Source organism: Ambystoma mexicanum, chromosome 8, assembly GCF_040938575.1.
Source record: "Ambystoma mexicanum isolate Mex_15411 chromosome 8, UKY_AmexF1_1, whole genome shotgun sequence".
Taxonomy (NCBI): Eukaryota; Metazoa; Chordata; class Amphibia; order Caudata; family Ambystomatidae; genus Ambystoma; species Ambystoma mexicanum.
In genome coordinates, this window is record NC_090929.1 from 362,873,798 (window position 1) to 362,900,340 (window position 26,543).

The following is a 26,543-nucleotide window of genomic DNA, read 5'->3' on the forward strand; positions in this document are numbered from 1 at the left end:
CAACTGATCTTTTATCATGTAATGTTCTCCTTGTGCACTCCACGCTTGTAATTTTTCCGGACTCATCAGCTTTTGGATTTCTTCATGTAATTCTTTCTGAGTTATGGTTGCTGTGATTCCTAGGAGCTTGTCATTCGGGATGATTTCTATTGGGTCAGGGGTCTGATACCCTTGCTCTTCCACTCCCATATGGGAAAGGGCATCAGCCCTCCCGTTTTTCACCCCTGGTCGAAATGTAATCACGTAGTCATATTCAACAAAATGAAGAGCCCAACGTAGTTGTCGTGAGGAATGGGCCTCTGCCGTTTTTAGGTACTGGAGATTCTGGTGGTCACTTATCACGGTGATTGTGTGTCTGGCGCCCAAGAGGTAATGCCGCCATGCCTTAAAGGCTGACTTAATGGCCAGAAGTTCTTTGTCTGTGATAGCATAATTGAGTTCAGGGGGTGTGAATTTATGTGACCAGAAGGCAACAGGGTGTAACTGGCCCGTTTAGGGGTCCTGTTGTGAGAGGACGGCTCCCATAGCCATGCTTGAGGCGTCCGTTTCCACCAGTTATGGGAGATCAGGGCGAGGGTGGCGTAAGATTGGGGCAGATGTGAATCTTGCTTTGAGTTCCTGGAAAGCCTCCTCGGCTTCTGTTGTCCACTGGAACCTTTTGTTGCTTTTCCTTAGTAATGACGTGATTGGATGCACGATTTGCGAAAATCCTGGGATGAACCGGCGGTAGAAGTTTTCAAACCCAGCATACTTTGAACCCCCTTGAATGAATTTGGTGATGGCCAGTTCAGGATAGCATCCACCTTGTGTACATCCATTCGGATTCCATTCGGGCTGAGAATAAAGCCCAGGAATTCCACCTCGGAGACATGGAATGAGCACTTTTTGAGCTTGGCCTAGAGCTGGTGTTGACAGAGTTTCTCCAATACGGATCGGACGTGTTTAATGTGGTCCTGCTTTGATGGGGAATATACTAGGTATCGTCGATGCACCCTAGAGCACAGACATCAATCAATTCCCGTAGGACATTGTTCATGAAGTATTGAAATGAAGCAGGCGCGTTGCAAAGGCCAAAGGGCAATACTTGATATTCGTACAAGCCGTATTTGGTGCAAAAAGCAGTTTTCCATTCGTCCCCCTGTTTAACACGAACAAGGTGATATGCCCCCCTCAAGTCTTGTTTTTTGTAGATTTGGGCATCTTTGACTTGATCAAGCAATTCAGGGATCAGTGGCAGGGCGTAGCGATTTTTTACGGTAAACTGGTTCAGTGCGCGATAGTCAATGCACGTTCTCAAGTCCCCCTCCTTTTTTGGTACGAAGAATAGAGGACTGGCTGCTGGAGACTTCGAGGGACATATGAACCCGTTGGCCAGGTATTGGTCAAGATAGGCCTTCAGGTGCTGGTTTTCTGGTTTCGTGAGTGCGTAAATTCGCCCACAAGGGATTTGTGTGCTGGGTATCAGGTTGATTTGGCAATCGTATGGTCTATGCGGTGGCAGGGTATTAGCCTGTTCTTTCTGAAAGACATCTTGAAAGTCCTGGTATTCACTTGGTAGGGTGCCGATTGCCAGAGTCGCAAGCGTGGAGGTTCTGGTGTCTATTGGTTGTTTCTCTTGGCGATAACATGTGTGGGCACAAGTCTCAGGAAAGGCCAATTCTTTTGCTCACCAATCGATTTTAGGATTGTGAGCTACCAACCATGGCATTCCCAAAATCAACCGGAACTGTGGTGCCTTAATGAGGTCGAAAACGATAGATTCTTGGTGTCCATCCTGGCACAGAAGGGTTAAAGCTGCAGTGCATTGGGATACTGGACCAGAAGCTATTTCCTTGCCGTCGACAGTGGTAACAGTGTTGGTGGTTGATTTAGGGCATAACGGAAGCCCCATCTTTGCTGCAAGATCCTGGTCGATGTAATTCCCAAATGGCACCACTGTCTATGTATGCTCTTATTGCGTGCATCCGATATGGTTGTTGGTGATTGATCAAGACCACAGATAGTACAAAATGGGAGGTCTGTAGTTCACTTTCTTCGCTCGACAAGTGGACCCCTACACTTGCCGGGCTGGGGAGTTTTCCGATTTCTTGATGGTATCTTCCTTGTCCGTGGCCCCTACCGTCCTCCTCGGTGGCTTGACAGGGCACTCTTTAAGGAAATGACCTGACCTTCCACAGTACAGACATAACGGCTGCTGTCTCCTTTTATCCCTTTCCGCTTTAGTCAAGGGGGATCTGACCCCCCCCCCCATTTGCATTGGTTCTCCTGAACCTTCCTTTGTTCGGGCAGTATTGTCCTTTAAACGCACATACATAGGGCGAGGGTCCGGTCTGGTTCGATCTGCTCTTCGGTCCTGCAACCTATGATCCAGTTGAACAACGGGGTCAATGAATTCTGAGCAGTCTTTCGGGGGGTTCACTACTTGTGCGAGAACATCCTTGAGCTCCCCCCACAACCCTTGATGAAATAACGTGGTTCTCTTCTCCACTAGCCTTTCTGCTTCAACTACGAGTCTATTGAACGTGGCTATGTATGTTAATAGGTCTTGATTCCCTTGGCGTAGGGACAGAAGTTTGTTGTCTAATGCCTGCCCATGAGTACGACGGGCGAACAGCTTTTCCATCTCCTGCGGAAAGCCCCTGAAGTCATGCAGCAAAGGATCGTCTTGGGCCACAAAGGGTACAGACAAGTCAGAGGCGCTACCACTCACGTAGGATAGCACAAAAGCGACCCGTGATTGGTCATTCGGAAAGGCCCCTCACCTACAAAGGAAGTGCAGGTGGCACTGGTTCATGAACGTTGCAAACCTCTTGGTATCCCCCGTAAATTGTTCTGGCGGGGCAAAGGGAACTGCCCCAGGAAGGGTTATCTGAACGGGATTGGCTGATGGCGCTGGCATCGAGGGCACGCTTCCCGGCAATGGTGCATGCCCTGCTTGTGACTGGAGAAGTTGCCGGCTTAAATCAGCAGTGCGTTCTTTGGCTACTATCAGCTTTCTCCTCAGGGTGTTGGTCTCCTGCTTGGCTGCATGTACTTCGGAACGTAGCTGCCCCAACATGTTGGCTAACTGGTCGGTTTCTGACGTTTCCATGACGCCCAGGTGGATTTTGAAGTGAGGCTTTGCGTTCTGTAACGCTCACCTCGTATCCACGGGGACGTCACTCAGCCTGTTCTGACCTCTTACGACCTCGAACCCTTCCCTGGAGGCTATTCGACTGGAGACTGGACCTGAAACACAGGATTGGTAGAGTTTAACTCCCTATTGTCTCTTTGTGTTTGAACCCCTTCTTTCCCAGGGTCCAACCCTTCCCCTTGATCCACAGCTCACCGTATTTTCTTGGATAGTGTGCTCTCCGTCCTGCTTTCAGCGCACGGGCGCGTTGATTGATGCAAGCTCGTTGCTGCCTAGTTACTTAACTGGCAAGAGTCCGACAGGTAAATATAATGAGTCTTTTGAACAGTTCTCTAACTTCATTCCTTTCCTTCCTTAGATGATGGCCGGCGTCCGGTGTGGCAGCGAGCTGCTGAGATGAGTAGCGCTGAAGGTGAGTGAGAGCGCGATGCACCCCTTTCGTATTTGCATTGAACTGGGTTATTTTTCGGTGTCTTTTAGGTGCCGTGACGTTTTCAGCGTGGATGCCAGTTATGAAGAACAAATGCGGTGGGTAAGCGCTGTATGCAGCGCCTCTAGATGGTTCCACGCTAACCTGGAGTGTCTTTTCCCTCTTGCAGATGGATGAGAAGTTCCGGAGACAGAGTACCCCCAGAGCGGCTGGGATTCAGGTAAGCGTTTGAAGCTCGTACAGTATTTAAAAATAAGCGAAGATTTGCAGAATGCTTACTAATGCCTTTTTTCTGTTCTTTTCCCTTTTCCTTAGGAAGCGTCGTGCCGAGATGGGAATGACACAGCCGAAGATGCCTGCAGAACAGAAGGAGCGATGAATGATGGGCAGAAGCGCTGCAAGGTAAGGCTGTTCCTAACGGTGATCTTGTTCTTGCAGGAGCTGAGGGCAGAAGAAAGATGCAGGCCTACTGGAGACCAATCCGAACACGGTGAGCGTCACGCTGCAGGTGCAGAAAACACAAAGCATGTTTCTCAGCCTGGGTGTGGCTTAAATAGTCTCTGGGTATCCCAGGCGTCTCTGGGCTGAACCACACCCAAAAGACTAGACCGCACATGCAGTTCTGGGAACCGAAATATATGGGGGCATCCATCTTGTCCCCATCAATGCACTACAAGTCCAATCCTCAATGTTATCCTATGGGAGTGAGTGAGTCTGGTGCCACAAGCGCCGAGTCTGACTCCAAGTGGTTCTTTGGAGGGATGGAGAGGCCCTTGAGGGCCATGTAGGTGATCGTGGCCTGGCTCCAGCCTGACATCTTGGAGGGCTGGGGACATGAGGGGCAGGAATCATGACAGTAATTTTTTAGGTCAGGGTCCAGCATCAATATGTGCCAGTTTTTTTGGAATATTTTCCGTACTGTGTTGTTGTCAATAGAGTACTGGGTTATCAACCTCCCAGTGTACATCTTGGGATCATTCATCCTGTTCCTAGTTATCAACAGTTCCATTCTGTTTGTGGCTGTGACTCTTTTTCTGACCTTCTTGACACTTTTGTCAGAGTATCCTCTGGCTAGGAACCTATTTTTGATAAGTTCACATTCTTCATGGTATGCCGGATCCTTACTACAGTTTCTTATAGCTCTTGTGAATTCACTGAAGGGATATTGTTAATAGTACTTTTTAGGTATGAGCTACCAGCGTGTAGTGTTGCATTAGCTTTGGTTTTCATTCTATATATTCTAGTTTGTATTTTGCCCTCTTCAATGTAAATACATATGTCTAGATAATGGATCTTTTCTCTACTCTAAGGTAAAACTTAGTCCAAAGTAATTCTCATTCAAGTATTCACAGTATTAGTCAAATTGTTCAGCATTTCCATTCCATACAATTAAAACATTGGGCCTCATTACGAGGTTGGAGGTAGCCATGCCGTTTATACCAGCATGGCTTCCCCCTAACTCGGGTCCGCCTCTGGGTCCCGCGAAAGGGGAATTACCGGGCCATTCCGACCTCGGCAGCCCCGATAATTGCCCTTGCGCTGGACCCGGAGCCGGTACATCCCTATTCCCATTTGAGCCCCAATAGGGCTCAATGGGAATGGGGAGGATGATAGCAGCGGTACCGTTCATAACAGTACTGTTGCTACCATCAAGTTCTGCTAGTGGGTGCCGCTCTGTACGCCTGGTCTTACCAGGCGTGCAGAGCGGCACCCGCGAGCAGAACTCGTCAGCGCAGGTAACACTACCGGCGCTGTTGTTGCCATACCACCACAAGTGTAATGAGGCTCATTGTCATAATACCTTATACACTTTATCACATTTTTAGATAAGACCATGTGTGTTGTTGCATGTTTACGTTCAAATTCACCAACACATAGATTTTCCATAGATGGCGCAAAACCTGTACCCATCGTAATTCCCTTTGTCTGCTGATATAACTTACGTTAAATGGAAATACATTACTTTTCAACACAAAGGCTAACATTCTTTGAGCATTTCCACATAAAGGTAGTAGTATGCTAAAACAGTTTGAAAGGTATAGTCAATGTTATTAAGTGCCAAAGTATGATTAATTGACAGGTACAATGCCTTTATGTCCATAGTTCCCAGCATCTTTCCACTCTATTTACCCCAGATTTTTCAATACATGCATAGTATCTCTTGCGTGGGAGTCTAGTTTATATACTTCCACTTCCATCTATAATGAGGCAAACGTGCCTGTACTTAGACACTAGATATCCACTTTTAATAAGACACAGGGAAAGATGCCTAGGAATGTACCGACATTATAGAGGTATGGATGATGCACTGTGAAAGACATTTTGCTTATTGAACTTGACTTACAAGATGATTGTCTGGACACCACGGCTATCATAATTGAATGACTTTCAAATAGAGATTTTGCTCCCTAATATCCTTCTTCATTCTTTTTTCCTTTCATCCTCTACCCCTTCTCTCACAGGATTATTAATAACATGGGCAATGGCACACTTTAAATGGAACCTGTAACTATACACAAGGAATGTTACCACTAATTAATTTTCCACTAATGTGATGACGTGGTATTAACCTATGAAAAAGCTCATATTTTGGAACAGATTCTGATTAACTAATGGTTGCTAACATCCAAAAATTGTGAAATAACAATATCAGGATATATTGGCCCCCAATGAAATGTTAACCACACTGCTACTAAGACACAATAACCTGTATTTTGGAACAGGGTAATTTGTTTTAAGTTCTTGGAATTCTATTGCTACGCCGTGACAAAGCCTGATGATGGGAGAAACATTAGCACATGCCACCATTTGGATAATGTTGGCTTAGGAATGATATTAAAGGCCTAGGCAGTGGAAGGGGTCCTCTTTTGCACAAGTTAACATTCAAATTCATATACAATGTATATTGGATATAATGTGTTTTCTAATTTATATCATTTTTGATATAAAGTGAATATACATTTCATATAAAATATATATATAGATGGGAGTGGCTGGGAGCGACGCTTGCCGATGTTGCTCAGTCGAGCGCCAAGAACTAAGTGAGTTCTGAAGACAGGAACTATGAATTTAGGGTTTCGCAGAGTGATGCAGTGATGACATCACAGAGGGGTTCCGCCCGCTGCAATAGGAAGCAGAAAATCATATCAAGCAGTTTTGATATCTTTTTAATATAAAAATGTATATATATATATATACTTGTCTTGTGTGTGATCTGACAAATTTGGTCACACACAATGCCTTGTCTCAGCTTCACAGCGCCAATAAAATTGATGAAATATTTTTAGTGTGTATAGTGTTCAGCACAGAGGGATCAGTATGTGCCAAAGATCACACATGTTGCGCAAACGCTATAGCCGAGATGTATTATAAACAAACTGTCGGCATGACAGATATTTAAGGGTTGCGAGTGTCAGGGTGCTACATCTTACTTGATATGTTTGTGGATGAGTTACGTATTGATTGACTGTGCCAGTGCATGTATTAGATTGTGCCAGATTCGATTTGTACTTCCAAGTAGGAGCTACAATTTATTTTATTCTGCATGCAGAGTGGCACAAAGTAAAACAAAATGGCCCTCATTACGAGTTCGGCCGTTAGCCATGCCGCTATTGGCGGCATGGCTGCCGCCGAAATCGCATCCGTGTCCGGGTCCTCGGAATGAGGACTTACCAGGCCATTCCGAGTTCGGATGGCCCGGTAATTCCTCCCTCAAGGACCCGGACACGGTCCTTCCCCATTCCCATTTCAGTCCCCAGAGGGCTGAATGGGAATGGGAGAGGGAGAAAACAACGGGCCATAACGAGATTGGCCCGTTTTTTGCTCCCTCTTCCCCTCGCGGGACCGGGTAAGCAAGCCTGGTTTTCCAGGGCGTGCTTTTTCTTTTTTTTAAACTTTATTTTTGAACTTTTCATACCATCGGTATACATGTGCGCCAACATGGTGCATCCTCTTAACAACAAAGGAGAGAAAGGACGGGAAAGCAGAGAGGGGGAAAGGAAAGTGAAGGAAAGAACAAGAGAAAGGAATAATATAACGTTACCCACTAACGAGCTCTCCCACCAAGGCCGTCCCACCTCTCCCGTGTCAACAAAACAAGTATCAATACGTTCATTGCTTAAAACTGACTCGAGTTAGGTCGAGGTTATATATTAGTTCTTCAGACACAAAGCCCCATTTTACGCTCCAGTGGTTTCGGAATCAGATGGTACAGTACTATTTAGCAGATATGCGATGTATGGCCCCCAGATGTCCGGGGGGCGAGCGTGTAAAGGAAGGGTTCTTATGAATTCACTCTCTACATCCTGACAGTATGTTATGTCTTTCTTCCAGTCTTCGATTTTGGGTAGTGGGCCGCGGCTCCATGCCATGGCAATTCGCCTTCGGGCCAGGACCACCAGGAGTGCTGCTAGTTTACGGGACGCGGGTTGCAGGTATCTAGTGAGGCCGAGAAGGGCCGCTAATGGCAGCGGGGTCACCTGTTCCCCTATGATGTCTGCAATTATTTGTAAGACTGAGACCCAGAAGCGTTGAATTCCTGGACAATCCCATGCTAGGTGGAAGAAATCTGCATGTGGCGCCGTGCACCGGTCCCATTGGGTCGAAGCTTCCGGATGATGCTGGTGCTTCTTAACTGGGGTGTAGTATGTTTGGTGAACCAAGTTGAAGTGTATTAGTTTAAAGCGTGTATTTATTGCAACTTTTTGAGTTTGGCGCAGGATATAAGACCAGTCTTCTGCGTTTATTGATGACTGAACGGCAGATTCCCATTTTTGCTGTGTTTTAGGATTGGGTGTCCCTGTGTCTGCCACGAGGGATTTGTAAAGTAGCAAAACCAGCCTCCCCTCTCCCCGCACCTGGATGGTGTTGTGTAACAGATCCCATGTGGGGGGTTGTTTTGGGAATGAAGGAAACAGTTTGTGCAGGGTATGGCGTAGTCTAAAATAAAGGAATATATCCAGGGAGGTGTTCCCTCCCCTGTCTTTGGCCATTTGTGGGGTGAGGAAGGTGCCTTCCGGGAAGAGGTACCCGAAGGAGTGGACATTTATCTTATCGGCCCAGATTAGGAAAACTTTTTCATTCGTGAGTGGGATGCCCGGGATGTATCTGATGGGTAATAGGGGGGAATATATTACGGCCACGCCGTATTTGACAGCCATCTTTTTCCAGATTGCATATGTGGACAGGACTGTGTTCAGCGAGTTATGTGGGACTGGGATTTGACTCATAATAATGGCACTGAGCAGGTCTGGTGAGGCTAGGGCGTGTTCCACCTGCACATGTGGGCGTACGAAATGGGACATATACCAGTAGCTCAAAAAATGAGCTTGGGCTGCCCAATAGTATTTTTCTATGTCTGGCAGTGCTAGACCAACCTTTGACGTTGGAAGAACTAGGGTGTTATACGCGACGCGCGCAGGTTTACCTGCCCATAGAAGTTCCAGGACTGCAGACTTGACTTTCAGGAGAAAGGCTTTGGGGAGTAGAAGCGGAATATTAGAGAACAAATATAGAAGCTTAGGGAGTATGACCATTTTCGTCAAGGAGGTTCTGCCCCACAATGTTAACGGAAGCGTCTTCCACCTATGTATCCGGTCTTGGATGGCGTTCAGCGCGGACACATAGTTATCTCTATATATCTCGTGGTGGTTGTGTGACATATATATCCCCAAGTAGCGCACCCTTGAGTTTTCCCATTTGAAGCCGTGATCGTCTACAAATTCAACTGTGTTGGGGGTCAGGGGAAAAACTACAGATTTGGAGTGGTTAATCTTAAGGCCCGACATTTGGCCAAACTTTATTACTTCACGTATTACTGGATTGAGGTTTTCTTGGGGGTTGCCGATAAACAGTATCACGTCATCGGCGTAGAGGGAGACAATCAGTTTGTGAGGACCTAGTTTAAGGCCCCTATGAATTTGGCATTCCCGTAGTCGCAACGCCAAGGGTTCCATGATGAGGGCAAAGATCAGGGCAGAGAGTGGACATCCCTGTCTTGTTTCACGCTCCAGTGCTATGCCCGAGGACCTAGTGTTACCCAGAGTGATGTAAGACCGGGGGTCGTTATACAACAGTGATACTAACTTAATGAAGAATTTGCCAAAGCCCATTTGTGTAAGCGTTGCCAGCATGAAAGGCCACTCCACAGAGTCAAACGCTTTCTCAGCGTCAAGAAGCACTGCTATTGCTTGTTGTGTCGGGTCCAGGGCCTCGATAACACCGAACAGCCGTCTAATGCCAAAGGTAGTGCTGCGACCCGGAATGAATCCGGCTTGGTCTCCAATTACTAGAGCCGGCATAAGAGGGAGAAGCCGAGATGCGAGAATTTTTGCGAGAATTTTATTGTCCAGGTTGATCAAAGAAATCGGCCTGTATGAAGCACATTCATCTGCGGGTTTACCGGTTTTGTGCAGCACTATTATATTAGCTTCACGCATCGTGGGGGGGAGGCTGCCTCGCTCAATAGATTCCTCGTAGACTTGGAGCAGGAGAGGCGCCAGGATAGCCGCGTGTGCTTTATAGAACTCTCCAGTGAGCCCGTCTGGTCCCGGCGCTTTGGAGCTCGGGAGCGATTTTATTGCGCCCAATATTTCTATTTCGGTTATTGGTGCGTTCAGTGGTTCTCGTAGGACTGCTTCCACCCAGTACAACTCGGTGTCGTTGAGATACTCTTGTATCGAATTCGAGCTCAAGTTACCCCTGGAACTGTACAGGTTCTGATAGAAGTCCCGGAATGTATTGGCAATGTCCTCTTCAGTGTATACCAGCTGCCCGTGTGCGTCTTTAATGCATTCTACCCAGGTTGTGGTTTTGTCTATTGAGAGCAGCCGGGCCAGTAGTGCACCAGGTTTCTGTCCCTCTCCGTATTGACGGATTTGATGGGCGCGGCTGAGGAATTTTAGTTCCCTTTCGGCTGTTTCCCTGTACTTCAGGAGTTCTTTTTTCAGTTCTGCTTGGAGTTGAGGGTTTGGTGCCGTGGAGGCTCTCAAACCCTCATCTCCTTTAGACGTCGTTCGCTGTCGGAGAGCTCTCTACGGATTAGCTTGAACATCCCGTTTTCTTCAGCTAGGCATATTCCTCGAACGAAGCACTTCAGCGCTTCCCACATGGTGCTGGATGAATTGACAGATCCCTGATTGATCTCTATGAAGGTTATCATTTCTTGACGTAGTTCAGCTGCGAAGCCTGCATCCGAAAGTGAGCCCGGCTTGAATCTCCATCTTAGTCCAGGAACTGTTGTGCCTGCTAGGGAGGCCTCAAGCCTGACCATTGAGTGGTCGGAGAGAGTGCGTGGTAGGATTTGACTCGTTCCCCATGAGAACGGACAGTGGGTGGATGCCTTGATATAATCAATCCGGGAGCTTGTGTTGTGGACGGATGAGTAAAATGTGAAGTCTCTCGCGTTGCGGTTATGCTGTCTCCATGTGTCCGATAGGTCAAACGCATGCCATATCTCTCGGACTTGCATGCTGGTTTTGGACGGGTTCCCAGTTGTGTTGTGGGATTTATTGAGTTTGGGGTCGATTGGCGTATTGAGGTCGGCTCCCCATATAATAGTTGCTGTATTGAACTTTCCGAGTTGGGACATCACCCAGTTGAAATTGTCGGGGCCATCAGTGTTTGGAGCGTAGGAGTTCACAATCACTACTTCCCTCCCTGTGATTATCCCTCTCACCAGTAGGGTCCTTCCCTCAGAGTCTTTCTGTGATTCAATTAGGCTAAAGTTCGTCTTTCTGTCAATCAGGATTGCAACCCCTCTGGCATAGGACGAGTACGACGAGAAATATCTATGGCACCCCCAGGATTTGGCCCACTGAAGTTCCGTCGCTGGTAGGAGATGGGTCTCTTGGAGTATGGCAATATTGATTTTGTGTCTACGTAGATACTGGAAAATGTTCCTATTCTTCACTGGTTGGTTACCGCCACGGATGTTCCAGGTGGCTATTTTAAATGCTGTTGCTGTCATCTACGGTGTCAGGTAGGTTCCTGTTCGACAGGATGTGAGGGTGAGACCGGAGTCTTGATCCATGTAGGAGTCTGAAGGGCTTGTCTTCCGAGTAACTTGTGAGTCGCAGTGTTACTGCTTTGGGATGAGAGTGGGGGTAGGCCTGGGTGTGGGCGAGCAGAAAAAAGTAACTGAAGAACGTCAACTTCCCTCCCTTGTGTGGGCAACCCCCAACACGCCCACGAAGTGCCCACCCGTAACCATAAAACTACAGCCATTGCTGTGCTTAGGGCGCTGGTGTCACGCTTACCAGGAGACCGGGGTTCACCGTTCGCGCTCCCCCTCCCTGGCGCCTCTACCCACGCTTCCGCGTTTGGGGAGGCGCAGGGGGGAGAGCTCCAGGGACAGGGGCGGCAGCTCCGCGGCGCTTACGTCGGGGACCGCAATTACGGCCCCGCGCATGCGCCGTGGGGGCGGCCGCCGAAGCCTGGAGCAGCTTGCTGCTCAAGCCTCATTCTGAGGCCGCCGGCGCCTGGCAACCATCGGGCTTGCGCTCCAGGCCTCGCAGGCGCCGGCGGCCCATAAAGGGGAGGGCGTGGTCGGGAGCAGATCGCGTCTCAACGCGTTCTGTTCCGGATCGTGTCCTCGCCTTTCCCCGCGCTACCAGTTAGCTCCAGTCTTGTTTTTCCCCGCTTCTCAGTCCTTACCTCCTTCCCTGCCGGTCCTCTCCCTCCTGCTGCCGGGGTTCTCCTGGCTCCTCTCTCTGGTCCAGTTTCTCTCCTCCTGGGTTCCTCCCTATTCAGCCCTGGTTCTCAGCCCTCTTTCCTCCCTATCTTTGGCCTGGCTATTCTGGGTTCTCCTGTGCCATTCTTTGGATTCTCATCCTCCCAGCTTCCCCTGCCTGCTACGGGTGTGGCCTCCCACACCTTGGACTTTGCTCCTCAGCACCCATTGCCTGCTACGGGTGTGGCCTCCCACACCTTGGACTTTGCTCCTCAGCACCCATTGCCTGCTACGGGTGTGGCCTCCCACACCTTGGACTTTGCTCCTCAGCACCCATTGCCTGCTACGGGTGTGGCCTCCCACACCTTGGACTTTGCTTCTCAGCACCCATTGCCTGCTACGGGTGTGGCCTCCCACACCTTGGACTTGCTTCTCAGCACCCATTGCCTGCTACGGGTGTGGCCTCCCACACCTTGGACCTTGCTTCTCAGCACCCATTGCCTGCTACGGGTGTGGCCTTCCACACCTTTGGACTCAGTTTCTCAGCACCCATTGCCTGTTACGGGTGTGGCCTCCCACACCTTTGGACTTTGCTTCTCATCATCCATTGCCGGCTGTGAGTGTGGCCTTCCACACCTTGGGACTCTAACTTCACCTCAAGGATTCCCTCCTACCACTTCTTCGGTCAACGCCGTGCAGAACTGCCATCTCTGCAACCTGGTTGTGGCATTGGGAATCGGTTCATCTTCCACCCAGTTCCCATTCAGGGTGGAGGAAGGGCTGGTTGCTTGTGTTACCAAGTCTTCCCGTCAGTCTGGCTGCCCCGTCGAGATCATCCAGAAATACAGGTACGCAGCATTCCCATGATTTCCATCTTAACAGATTGAGACGCCTTCCTTCCGATTTGGATATGGAGGACACACAGGACCTGCGAAGTGAGTTGCAAGCCCTCAGGGCAGAGATGTCTGCTCTTCATCAAGAAAATCAAGTTCTACGACAGATGGTAACTCAGGGGACAGGAGGTGCTCCACAGGCCGAAGGTTCATTGGCCCATACTGCCCCAATCAGGTTCGATGGAGACCCGCGTCGAGTAGCAGAATTTTGTAACCACTGCCGTATCCATTTCCTTTTCAGGCCAACCTATTTTAATAATGATAAGGCCAAGATCGGTTATATCTTGGGAAACTTAACGGGAAACGCCCTAGCCTGGGCAACACCTTTTGTGGCCACCAACAGTCCCATCCTTAATGACTTTGCTGCTTTCGAGAAGGCATTTCTGGAGGTCTTTCAGACACCTAACTTGGCTGCCGCTGCGCAGAATCAGTTAATGGACATCAAACAGGGCAGCTCAGACATAATAACATATATTAGTCGCTTTCGCCTGCTGGCTACGGATTCGCAATGGCCCGAAGTAACGCAAAAGACCCTGTTTCGCCGAGGGCTGAGGGAAGAATATAAGGACGAACTACTTCACATCCCAGAACCTGAAAGTCTTCAACTCTTAATAAACCAGGTGCTTCGCATAGACCAGAGACTAACTGAACGAAAGACCGAGAGACGTCGACTAGAGAGAGTCACTCCCAGAACGGCCAGCCTTCCCGCCGGCGCTTTTGGTTCAACAGACTCTGGATCAGAACCTATGCAGTTGGGTGCCGTGAGAGGGCCTTTATCAGAGGAAGAAAGAAGGAGAAGAAGAACATTACGATTATGTCTGTATTGTGGAGCCGCCGGACACTTTTTGGGAATGTGTCCTTTACGGCCTCAGAAGAAGAAGTCGGGAAACTAGAGGACCTGTCGTATGAAGGAGAGGCAACGACAGGTCTCACCCCTTTTTCAGACCTTTCCGCCTTTTGCTCGATTCTTCTTCCCATGCAACCAGCTGTTTTATTGACCTTGAAGATTCAGATTCAACTGCCCGGCCGGACGCTTGAAGTGTTTGGATTGTTGGATAGTGGAGCATCGGGCAATTACATTGATGAGGATTTCGCTAGCACTCATAAGATCCCTCTTTTACCCAGACATTCAGTCCTTCCTGTGGAGGTTATTGATGGTACTCCTTTGTCCTCTGGACCAGTTCGTCTGCATACTATCGGACTAAGATTTAGGATCGCCGATCATGTGGAGAGGCTTGCTTTTGACGTTATCAGGTCACCTACCTACAAGTTGGTCTTGGGGCTACCTTGGCTCCAGTATCATAATCCTGTTGTTAATTGGAGGACTCATACTTTGACCTTCTCCTCTACCTCTTGTACCTCGAGATGCAGTTTGCCTGTCCAGACTCAGGCTTCTTCAACTAAGCTGGAACTCCGAGACAAGGGGACTCACCTTTGTTCCGCATTGCTGATTCCTCCTGAGTATGCTGACTTCGAACAAGCGTTTGCCGAACCAAGTAATATACCTCTGCCACCTCATCGGTCGTTCGATTGTGCCATAGAACTATCTCCAGGAGCTGAGATTCCGCATGGCAAGCTGTATGCATTGTCTCGAGAGGAGAGACGAGTATTACAGGATTATTTATCAGACTGCTTGAGTAAGGGGTACATTGTACCATCCAAGTCCCCTGCTGGGTTTCCTCTATTTTTCGTAAAGAAGAAGGAAGGTTCCTTAAGACCCTGTGTGGATTATCGGCTCTTAAATGATATCACCATCAAGGATCGGTACCCACTACCGCTGATTCGAAGTATTCTAGAGACCCTACATCTGGCTCAGATTTTCACTAAACTAGATCTTCGAGGGGCATATCATCTGGTCCGAATTAAGTGTGGAGACGAATGGAAGACAGCATTTAAGACTCCTTTTGGGCATTTCGAATATAGGGTTATGCCCTTTGGTCTGTGCAATGCCCCGGCGATTTTCCAACGGCTCATGGATCATATCTTTGGGGACATAATTGGAATCTCTGTCTGGATCTATCTGGATGACATCTTGATCTTTTCCCGATCTAAAGAGGAACACATAAGTCATGTACGGGAGGTTCTTGATCGGCTGCTTCATAATCATCTGTTTGTCAAGGCGGAAAAGTGTTCTTTCCATCAACCCAGGATCGAATTCTTAGGGTTTGTAATAAGTCAGTCCGGCATTGAGATGGATTCCAAGAAGGTAAAGGCAATTCAAGAATGGCAGCAACCCCATGACGTAAGATCTCTGCAACGCTTTTTAGGGTTTGCCAATTTCTATAGGCAATTCATTCCACGCTTCTCTGAAATCTCAGCACCTCTTACGAGATTGACAAGCAGCAAGATAACTTTTCTGTGGGATGATTCTGCTTCGCAAGCCTTTAATGCTCTGAAATCAGCCTTTATGGCTGCCCCGATCTTACGCCATCCACAGGATGAATTGCCCTTCATCGTTGAAGCAGACGCTTCGGACTTTGCTGTTGGAGCTGTCCTGTTACAAAAAGATTCTGCTACGTCAATCGAACATCCCGTAGCGTACTTCTCTCGCAAACTGAATCCTAGTGAGAGGAACTACGCAGTTATTGAGAAGGAGCTATTGGCCATCAAGATAGCTTTCGAGGAATGGAGACACCATCTGTTGGGAGCCCGTTTTTCGGTTGAGGTCCGTACAGATCATCGAAACCTACAGTATTTACGCTCTTTACAATGTCGGACACCCAGACAGGCTCGGTGGGCCTTCTTCTTTTCTCCGTTTGTGTTCCATATTACCTACATCTCCGGATCCTCGAATGTAAGAGCAGATGCCTTGTCTCGGTCCTTGGAGAGAGAGAAGAACGAAGATACCTCCAGCCAGATTCAACCACTGATCCCTTCTCATCGTTTTCTGTCGACGGTATCGCCACTCTTACAGTCGATATCTGATGCTACCCGGTCTGATTCTTGGAGGTCAGTCTTGCTTCAACGGCCCTCTATATCTGAAAATCAAGGCCTTTTGTTCTTTCGGAAGAGACTATACATCCCTAAAGGGGACATTCGCGATGGCATTCTGCATGGTGTTCATGATTCCCCTATTGGAGGTCATCGTGGGATTCGTGCAACACAAGAGTCACTATCCCGACAGTTTTGGTGGCCTGGCTGGGCTGAGGAGGTTCGGAAGTATGTACAGGCCTGTCCCATCTGTGCCCAATCCAAGGTTCCCAGACAACATCCTTTAGGGCTGCTCTCTCCCACTGAATTGCCACCGTACCCCTGGCACACGATTGCTACCGACTTTATTGTCGACCTTCCCCCTTCTGCAGGACATACTTGTATTATGGTCGTAGTGGACTGTTTTACAAAATTAGCCCATTTCATTCCCTTTAAAAATATTCCCACTGCAGTCCAGATGGCCACTGCTTCGCTTCACGAAATCTACCGTTTACATGGTCTTCCTGAGAAGATCATCTCAGATCGAGGATCTCAGTTTCTCTCTTCCTTTTGGGGTAAGGTTTGTGGTCATCTCGGCATTCATAGAGCTTTAAGCTCGGGATATCATCCACAAACCAATGGTCTCACGGAGAGAACTAATCAGACCTTGGAAGCCTATCTCCGTAGTTTTGCTAATGCCACACAGACCAATTGGAGTACCTATTTAGACTTAGCTGAGGTCTCCTACAATAATTCTTTTCATTCGTCCATCGGAACCAGTCCCTTTCATTGTTCTATGGGACAACATCCTAAGCTGATTCCCTTCCACCCTGTACCAACCAGTACGGTTCCTTCCGCTGACGCCTTGGTCTCCTCCATCCAACAACAGCATGAATTGGCGCGTGCCTCTTTGACGGCCGCTCGTGACCGCATGAAGGTTCAGGCTGACCGAGGGAGGCGGATGGAACCCGATTTCCAGGTTGGTGATAGGGTTTGGCTGTCCTCTAGGAATCTGCCTCTCCGCAATCTACCTGTTAAGTTGGCTCCCCGATACTTTGGCCCATTTAGGATTATCAAACGCCTATCCTCTGTGGCTTTACGTCTCCAACTACCTCGTTCATGGCACATCCATCCTGTTTTTCATGTTTCCCTCCTGAAACCCTATGTGGCGGATCCTTATGGTCGCTCCAGTGTTTGTCCAGCCCCAGTTCTAGTACAGGGGGTTCCGGAATTTGAGGTTCAGGAGATCTGTGATGCCCGCTATCGCAGGGGGGTGCTCCATTTCCTGGTGGATTGGAAGGGGTACCCGGCCTGTGATCGCACTTGGGAACCCTCTCGGCATGTGCACGCTCCGCGCCTTGTGCGCGAGTTCTATCGGCGGTTTCCCTGGAAGCCTGGGGCTCCGGATCTTCCTAGGAGAGGGTATAGTGTCACGCTTACCAGGAGACCGGGGTTCACCGTTCGCGCTCCCCCTCCCTGGCGCCTCTACCCACGCTTCCGCGTTTGGGGAGGCGCAGGGGGGAGAGCTCCAGGGACAGGGGCGGCAGCTCCGCGGCGCTTACGTCGGGGACCGCAATTACGGCCCCGCGCATGCGCCGTGGGGGCGGCCGCCGAAGCCTGGAGCAGCTTGCTGCTCAAGCCTCATTCTGAGGCCGCCGGCGCCTGGCAACCATCGGGCTTGCGCTCCAGGCCTCGCAGGCGCCGGCGGCCCATAAAGGGGAGGGCGCGGTCGGGAGCAGATCGCGTCTCAACGCGTTCTGTTCCGGATCGTGTCCTCGCCTTTCCCCGCGCTACCAGTTAGCTCCAGTCTTGTTTTTCCCCGCTTCTCAGTCCTTACCTCCTTCCCTGCCGGTCCTCTCCCTCCTGCTGCCGGGGTTCTCCTGGCTCCTCTCTCTGGTCCAGTTTCTCTCCTCCTGGGTTCCTCCCTATTCAGCCCTGGTTCTCAGCCCTCTTTCCTCCCTATCTTTGGCCTGGCTATTCTGGGTTCTCCTGTGCCATTCTTTGGATTCTCATCCTCCCAGCTTCCCCTGCCACCTTGGACTTTGCTCCTCAGCACCCATTGCCTGCTACGGGTGTGGCCTCCCACACCTTGGACTTTGCTCCTCAGCACCCATTGCCTGCTACGGGTGTGGCCTCCCACACCTTGGACTTTGCTCCTCAGCACCCATTGCCTGCTACGGGTGTGGCCTCCCACACCTTGGACTTTGCTTCTCAGCACCCATTGCCTGCTACGGGTGTGGCCTCCCACACCTTGGACTTTGCTTCTCAGCACCCATTGCCTGCTACGGGTGTGGCCTCCCACACCTTGGACCTTGCTTCTCAGCACCCATTTCCTGCTACGGGTGTGGCCTTCCACACCTTTGGACTCAGTTTCTCAGCACCCATTGCCTGTTACGGGTGTGGCCTCCCACACCTTTGGACTTTGCTTCTCATCATCCATTGCCGGCTGTGAGTGTGGCCTTCCACACCTTGGGACTCTAACTTCACCTCAAGGATTCCCTCCTACCACTTCTTCGGTCAACGCCGTGCAGAACTGCCATCTCTGCAACCTGGTTGTGGCATTGGGAATCGGTTCATCTTCCACCCAGTTCCCATTCAGGGTGGAGGAAGGGCTGGTTGCTTGTGTTACCAAGTCTTCCCGTCAGTCTGGCTGCCCCGTCGAGATCATCCAGAAATACAGGTACGCAGCATTCCCGTGATTTCCATCTTAACAGCTGGTTGCCGAGCTGGAGGCCGCATGGCCCCGAAATCGATAAGTTTGGTGTTCTGTGGTGAGTAATATATGTCGTGAAGGTTTTGAAAATGGTTGCTCCGCTGTGCGGTGTCGAGAAAAGGGGCTTATGTCGGGTTTCTTCTCCTCCGCTCATCCCGTTGTAGATTTGGAACATTGGCTGCAGGTCTACATCCGGCCCTGTCCAGGTACTCGGCAGCCTCCTCAGGTGTGGTGAAGAAATGCGCCCTCCCGTCATGCTGGATACGGAGTTTGGCGGGATACAGCATGGAGTAAAGGATGTGATTATCTTGCAGTCTTCGCTTAATTGACGTGAAGGAGCGCCTCTGTGCTTGTACTGATGATGAGAAATCAGGAAAAATTTGAATAGGGTCGCCGTCAAATTGGAGTTTCCGCTTTTCTCTGGCCGCTTTAAGTATTGCATTTCGGTCTTTATAATTGAGTATCCTAGCTATGATCGGACGTGGGTTCGCTCCTGGGATAGGTCTGGTTGCAGGAATCCTATGCGCTCTCTCGACCATAAATAGCGAGGAGAGGACCTCCGATCCGAACAGTTCGGTACACATGTGTTCGATATGGTCTTCCATCTTGGTCTGGGTTTGTTGTTCCCGGACCCCGACAATTCTGATGTTGTTTCTCCGGGAGCGGCCCTCTAAGTCTTCATTCTTAGCGGAGACGGCTTTCAGTTGAGATTCTAGTGCAGAGACCCTTGTGGTTAGGGCCGCCGCGCCGTCATCAAGATCTGACACACATTGCTCCACATTGTCTAGTCTGTCGGCATGTTGGTCGAGGCGGTGCTGAATACGATCTACTTTGGAAGACAGATTGTCCAGTTTGCTCCCCAGGTTGCCAATTCCGGCTTTCAGGTCCAGGAGAATTTATTTAATGTCGAGGCCAAGGGTCGGGTCCTCGGTGGGTTCCATGACTTTTGCCGGGGATGCAGGTCTGCTGTTGGGATCTGTTGGCCTGGTGGAGGAGCTGGCCTCAAAGTTCAGTTTTTTCTGCGACTTGTCTGTCTTCCCCATGGTCCGCCCACGTCTTCCTGCCCCCTCTTGGCTGTATGTGTTGCTCGCTCGCTCGTGTGACGGACCAGAGGCCTTGTGCCGACGTTGGTGATGGTCTCAGGAGCGTAGTTGGCGGTCTGCAGAGTTTAGTGTGTATAGGCAGAGTGCGCCCGGACCTTGGTGAGCTTGGGGGTCTCCTGCAGCTGTAATGGCCGGGAGCTGGAGCATGGAGAAAGTGCTGCAGCGCCGCCAGATCGCAAAGGATATGCTGTCGGGTGTTCAGACGTGGCCACTGGGGTGCGTTTTAAGAACACTCTGGGATAGTGCACTGATGCCGCTCGCAGCTGTCCCACCGGTTGCTCTCCGGTGTAGTTGGTGCTCAATGCGTCTTGTGGTAAGCGGCGTGAGCCTGTTCACAATGGCTGGTTCTGTTGCCGTTTGATATTGGTTCCGGGGGCTGGGGGCCGGGGAGTAGAGAAAATGGTTGTTTTGGCCCCTCTCCCAGTTTAGCTTCGTGCGGACGTTGGGGCAAACTCGAGGCGTAGGTTTTCGCTGGTGTGCCCCGATGGCCGGGGGGATCTTGCCTGATCCACCCGCAGGAAAGGGCTGCCAGGCGGGAGTGTCTGCCGCCCGGAGGGGGCGCGTGTCGGCGCCCGCCGGGGTGCCGCAGGGGTACCGGTGGATCCTCCCTCAGGCGTTATGACTGGTGCCGGCTCCCGCCAACCCACTGACAGCTCGTGACACGCTGGGTCGGGGGGGTACCCGAATGCGCTGGACGGGACGGCGCGCGCCCGGCTGGGCTCCTACCGTCTTCTCCTGCCGGGCAAAGAAGCCGCCGCGGGGACGGAGACCGCAGCGTCTCTATGCGCACCAAGGGCGCGGACGTCAACCCGACTCCTCCAGGCGGCCCGCCGCCAAAAAGACCGGCGCCACGGTGATCCGCACCACTGGGGCACCCCTCCTCCGCTCGTCCCGGGAAGCCCGATCCGGCGGGCCGCAGCGAGTCGCCTGGAACTCCGCCGATTTTGGGAGTTTCGGGACCCGAATGGTTCCAAAATGTGCAGCTCGGCGTCCGGAATCAGTGCAGCGTACTCAGCAATGCAGTTGGGCACCACAGCAGGATGGATGTTACAGGATTATTTCAGTGCCACGCAGAGCTCCCTAGGAAGCTGCCTTCTTGCTCGGCTCGCTAGCGCCCCCTCCAGGGCATGCTTACCGTGTCCTGCGAGGGGACCTCGTAATGTGACAGAACGGGTTGAACGGCGCCGTCACCTTTTACGGCGCCATTTAACCCGTTCCGCCAGGGTCGTAATGAGGCCCAATGTGTCAAATCTCTGTCTGCAAGGGAAGTGCAGAGTGGTGTCCTACATCCTTAGATGTGAAAACTGCAATATGTACTTTAAAAACACAATTGCCAGGTATAAAGTGTGCTAGGGCTTTTATAAATATAGTTCTATGTTTTGCAGTATTTTATACAATTTTGACATGACTAAAGATGCGGTGGATTCGATTTTTTGGCAAAGATCACACCTTTGATGAAGTGGTGCAGCCGCAATTCTTTTATATAAATGGATTGACATTTCAATTTCTTAGGGACCTGTTACATTGGATTTAGTATGTTGATGCTGACATTGCAACACGCTAATGAATAGTGAATATTGTAATATGCTGATGCACACTGTGAGAAAGACGACCTATCCTGATTCTATATTTTGGCTTTATGAACATTTCTTCACCTAATTCAACAATTTCTGGATTTTCTGAGTGCCTGCGAATGGTGTTTGGGGGCCCGACAAACCATAATGGTCTCTGTTATGTTCCTGCAGTGTGTGCGGTCTCTCGCAACCAACATACGCTGACACCATGGATATAGGAATAATCATGGATGTGTCTGATGGGTTCAAGCAATCATCGAGGCTAAATCTTTGTGGCAAGGATTTGTGGAGTGTGCCATTTGCTGGTTCTCAGGGGGCTTCAAGCCACAAAGACCTGGGGCTGCATCAACAATGGAGAATGGCTTTTGAGCTAGTTTAAGGAGCCCCAGTAAAAAGGGTTATGGATATGCGCAAAAAAAAGCAGGGTTTTTGGACCCATTTGCTATCCTCAAGCACAGAGTAAAGAGTGAATGATGGCGCCCATTGCTTCATCATTGCCAGATGTTATACACCAGAGGAACTGCTGCTGCCAGGATATCAATCACAGGGTGCTACAGATAGTAGTTCTAATCTTCAGAACCGGTACTACAGAATGTGTAACATTGTTTTGAGGGCCCAAGGATGAGTCATCTTTGTTTTTGATCAACATAAGGGCCGCTGGATTGCCTGGGAACCCCGACAGATGAAGTTCTTTTTTTTTGATTCATCAAAGGGCCTGAGGAATGCCTGAGGAGCCCCGAAGAGCAGACTTGTTCTTTTTTTTTGATTGGTCAAAGGGCCATAGAATGCCTGGTGGGCCCTGACTAGTGGAGTTGTTCTATTATTGATTCATCAAGGGCCATGGAATGCCTGGGGCGCCCCGATGAGTCGAGTTGTTCATTTTTTGTTGTTGTTCAATAATCAAAGGGCCAGAGGAATGCCTGAAGGGCCCAGGTGCGTGTGTTGTTATGTTTTTGATTCATCAAGGACCCTGTAATGTCTGGGGGGCTGACAAGCTGAGTTGCAGCAAGATTTTTCTTGTCAGAAAACATTTACAAAACACCCACACCATGATATCACATATCCCCGATAATATCTGGTTCTACAGCCGCTAACAATCTCTTTATACCACCTTGCAACAGCAGTTTTAACACCTTTGGTTTGTAGAGGGTATGGCCGACAGTCTCAATGACAATCGCTTACTTCTACCTAGCATGGTGAATATGATCATTGTGGATGATTTGATGACTGAGGGGGGCCAGAAGGCCAAGTTAGAAAAAGCCTTTACTTTATACTCCCAGCACCGCAATCTAAGCATTTGTTACATTGTGCAGAACTTGTTCAACAAGGGCAAGAGTAACAGATCTATAATGCTAAATGCTAGTTAATAGCGTAATTTAAAACCCCCTGGGATAAACAACTAGCCGTGATAGCCCTCCAGATGTATCCATCCAAAATGCATTTCCATATGGAGGCTTTTGAAGACACGACTAGTAAGCCCTGCGGACATCTCCTGATTGATTTAAAAACAACCACTCCAGAAGATTATAGATTGTGCACCAATATATTCCTGTCCGGGTTACCCGCTGTGTATATTCCTAAAAAGACATCAAAAAAATAACATGATTCCCATTGCAGCGTCAGTAGCCGGTTGTGCTTTCACCATGTCGACAAGCATATGGAGAAACACCGAGCTGCTCAAAATGATTGTATATGCCACCCCAGAGCAAAGCAAGGCCATTCTAGCCACGCCCTCTGATGATTTGGTGGCTGCTATTTCTGAGATTGCTCAGAACACTTCACAGGGACATGTGCCCCTAACACACCGTCAAATAAGTATGTTGAAAAAGAAAAAGAATATCATCAAGAAGCTGGTCAATAAGTGAATATTGCTAAGGGCTAAATGGAAAGTGTTCTCGCAGGCTGGTGGATTCATAGGGTCTCTGATAAGCCTAGCCCTACCGCTAATTAACAGCTTGCACGGGGATCAGTGATGGAGTACAACCATAAAATGTATTTGGTGGACAACCAACATTTAGAAAGCCTGACCACTCCCACACCCGTGCCAGATTGGGATATATGAAAGGTTGTTACCATGCATCTTGACTCAGAAATGAAAGATGTTTTAAATAGACCTAATTTAGCGGTGCAATGATAAAGCGGCCTTATATACAAATATTCTGCATAAATACTTAAACCACGCCCTACATAGAGATGCAGAGAAAAACGAACTAACTTTATACATGCTGCCCGAGCAATCTGGCGGTGTGATGGCTCCAGCAGAGACAGATCCGGTTGTGGCTGATGTGGTGAAGACTCTTAGCCAACGCTATAAACCTTGCGCAGAACTATTGTTAATTGCACAATCTAGTACAGGGTGTTACAAATTGACACCCCTCTGCTATATAAAATGCCCCCATCTGCTAGAAAGAGTTTATGCAAGCAGTTGCTGATTTAAATATTCCGACTTTGGTTGTGTGTAATGGCTCCCAACAATGCTTTCTGGAGCCATTAAAAAGGGGTGCTTCTGAATCTCCTTGCCAACAACACAGCCCTTTATTCACCCCTATAGACAGTGCCTGCTCCCCCAGCCCCAAAAAGGAATGGAATACCAGCTGGTTTAAGGAATCTTTACCCACCCCCATCATGCATGACTCGGAAATGTCTAGGCCACGCTGAAGATGCAGCAGACCTATATCGTTATCTGAATAACGCCCCCCATTGTTGAATGTATATGTTTCTTATTTACTATATTGTGGTATAACATTTTTTCTTTCTGTATTAAATATGTTTTTTTAAATTAATAAATGTTTTCAATTCATAAAATCGACTGGTTCTTTATTACGTTGTACTCTTTATTATGTATAATAACGCACGACGCATGATTTATTTTCCTTACATTTGTTTTATTGATACATGTATCACTGGATAGACGACCCGCATTTATATTTTTGACACACTGTGAACATTTTGTGACATCTACACACGTTAGGTAATGTCTTGTTAACAAATCTGGCCACCATTTGATCATTTGATTGCGATTGTTGAATACATTTTCAAAACAGCCGACAGTGATCTCCATTTGACATTTGACTGATAAAAAATATACAGTGGTGACAACAGGTCACGGCTTTAGAGTCTTGAATCGATATTACGTAAATACTTTGAGAGGCTTTTCACATAGTCCATTAAAATGCCGCTGTATATGGGGTGTTGCGAGAAGTGCCCCAAACTCTCAAACACTGTTAGCACATCCCCCTCCAACCACAAAGCTATCCGATGTGTTCCGTCATGGGTCTGCGGATTGGTGTTCACCACCAGGCTAACCGTCTGATTCCTAGCTATGCGCTTGGGAAATGTATCGCTGGCATACACACTGTGACATGTTTTTTTCCGAGCGTGTCTGTGCTTGCGTAAAAATCCTTTTATCTGTAGAGTATCCAATAAATATCAAAGCGTGTGTTTCTTTGTGCATTGCTCTCGAGAACGCTATCCAAAATGCTCCACACTAGCAGTGAGTGTGTGGCGGTTCATTTTCTTTTGAACTTTATTTCAGCCCATAGGTTTCCGCTCCTCATGAAGTTGAAATGACCCTCTGATGCGTTGTTGGGTCTTAGATCGATGGCCAGCAGGGTATAGCCAAGAGCATACTCGTTGCATGTGATTGAGACGGGTGCATCACGCATGTGTTTCCCAGTGACAGCCACCAAGCCCATGTATTCCCTGATTATGTTCAGAACTACAAAGCTAGGAGCGTATGCTTTGGCCGGGATCAGGACACCATCCTTATGCAGTGCTGCATAGTTCATGTTAAAGTGTTTGAAGTCAAAGGGATTTCGATCATATGTGCCGGTCATCAATACTGTTTTAACAATACCCATGATGATTATTTTTGGAAGCTGACCCAGGAACAGGTTGTCTTGACTGGTGCCCCGGCTAAGGGTAGGAATGCTGAAGACTTTAAGAGTGACGCTCTCCACAGGATACTTCATGTTAGATATCTGCAGCGCCCCTGCATGCGCCAATCTAATGGTCAGCGAGACACTTACACGTTTGACGAACAAACTAGCCCATATGATGACTAGTTTGCATTGTTCAGCGTCTCGGCTCATAAGACAAAAAGCATCAGTGTTTCTGGATATATTCACTTTAAGGTCAACGCTGTTGATCAATAGTTTATCCTGGAAGAAAAGGTCAGCGTGTAGACGGCCTAGTAAATCAAATACTCTACTGGTTCTGGCATGAAGGGCTCTCGTCACTAATCCCTTGTTATCAACATCCAGAGCGGTGTTGTCGAAATGCCCCGCATTGTCGCAAAAAAAGAGACCCACTGAGAGCTGCATATCCATGACATTGTGGCTATAATTTAGTAGGATCTCTATATGGGCCCGGTAGGGATACATATTATCGCTCTGTGTTATCAGTTGACCACCCAACGATATGTCCACCTGGTTGAAAATGGTCGCTATCGGGTAGGAAATCATTCCCACAAGCAGTGTACCCGCGATGTTGGTCCCATACGGCTTTGTTATTTTACAGTTTAGATGCAGCAGCGTGTCATTCAAATACAGATACATGTCGGTCGATCCAGATACAAAGAACTCTATGGGGGCTGGCAGCGATAGAGCCGCCAGAGGGGAGACCATGTAGAAACTGTTATCAATGCCTGTTTGGGTAGGGGGTACAGTGAAGAGATCAAGCTGCGATTTCACACATTCCCCGGAGGCTCGGTGTAAGAAGGCCATTGTTCATTAAAAGATATCCCACCCTTGTGTTTTCCAATGATAACATGCTTCTTCTTACTCAGGTATCTGCATTAGGCTTTTTATCTCTTTTTTTGGTGGGTTTCGGGGGGCCGTGCAGCAGGGACTCTGACCTCTTCCTCTTAATGCTCCTGCGTGGTTTATAAATGAGGCCTGTTCTGTCCTGGCCCTCCTTTTTCTGTTTGGCGAGACACTCAGCAACCACTGTTGTCAAGCTTCCCATGACGTCTTTTGCAATATTGGTGGCTGCCGTTTTCACGTGCGGGTTAACCACTTCAAAGCTGTGAAGTAGGAAGGGCATTGCATGTCTGAAAAGACTTCTAAAGATACCGCCGAGCCCCGCATTATAGATGACTGCAGATCCTCTAAAATAGGGC

The 26,543-nt window shown here is 48.9% G+C and overlaps 1 protein-coding gene across 1 annotated transcript; it reads right to left on the reverse strand.

Moving 5' to 3' along the window:
• Positions 1–24,933: 24,933 nt before the first annotated feature.
• Positions 24,934–26,148, reverse strand: LOC138471669 (uncharacterized protein F54H12.2-like). The gene has a single exon (XM_069609410.1). It carries the CDS (start codon positions 26,146–26,148, stop codon positions 24,934–24,936), a length of 1,215 nt encoding a protein of 404 aa, XP_069465511.1.
• Between the last annotated feature and the right edge of the window lie 395 nt (positions 26,149–26,543).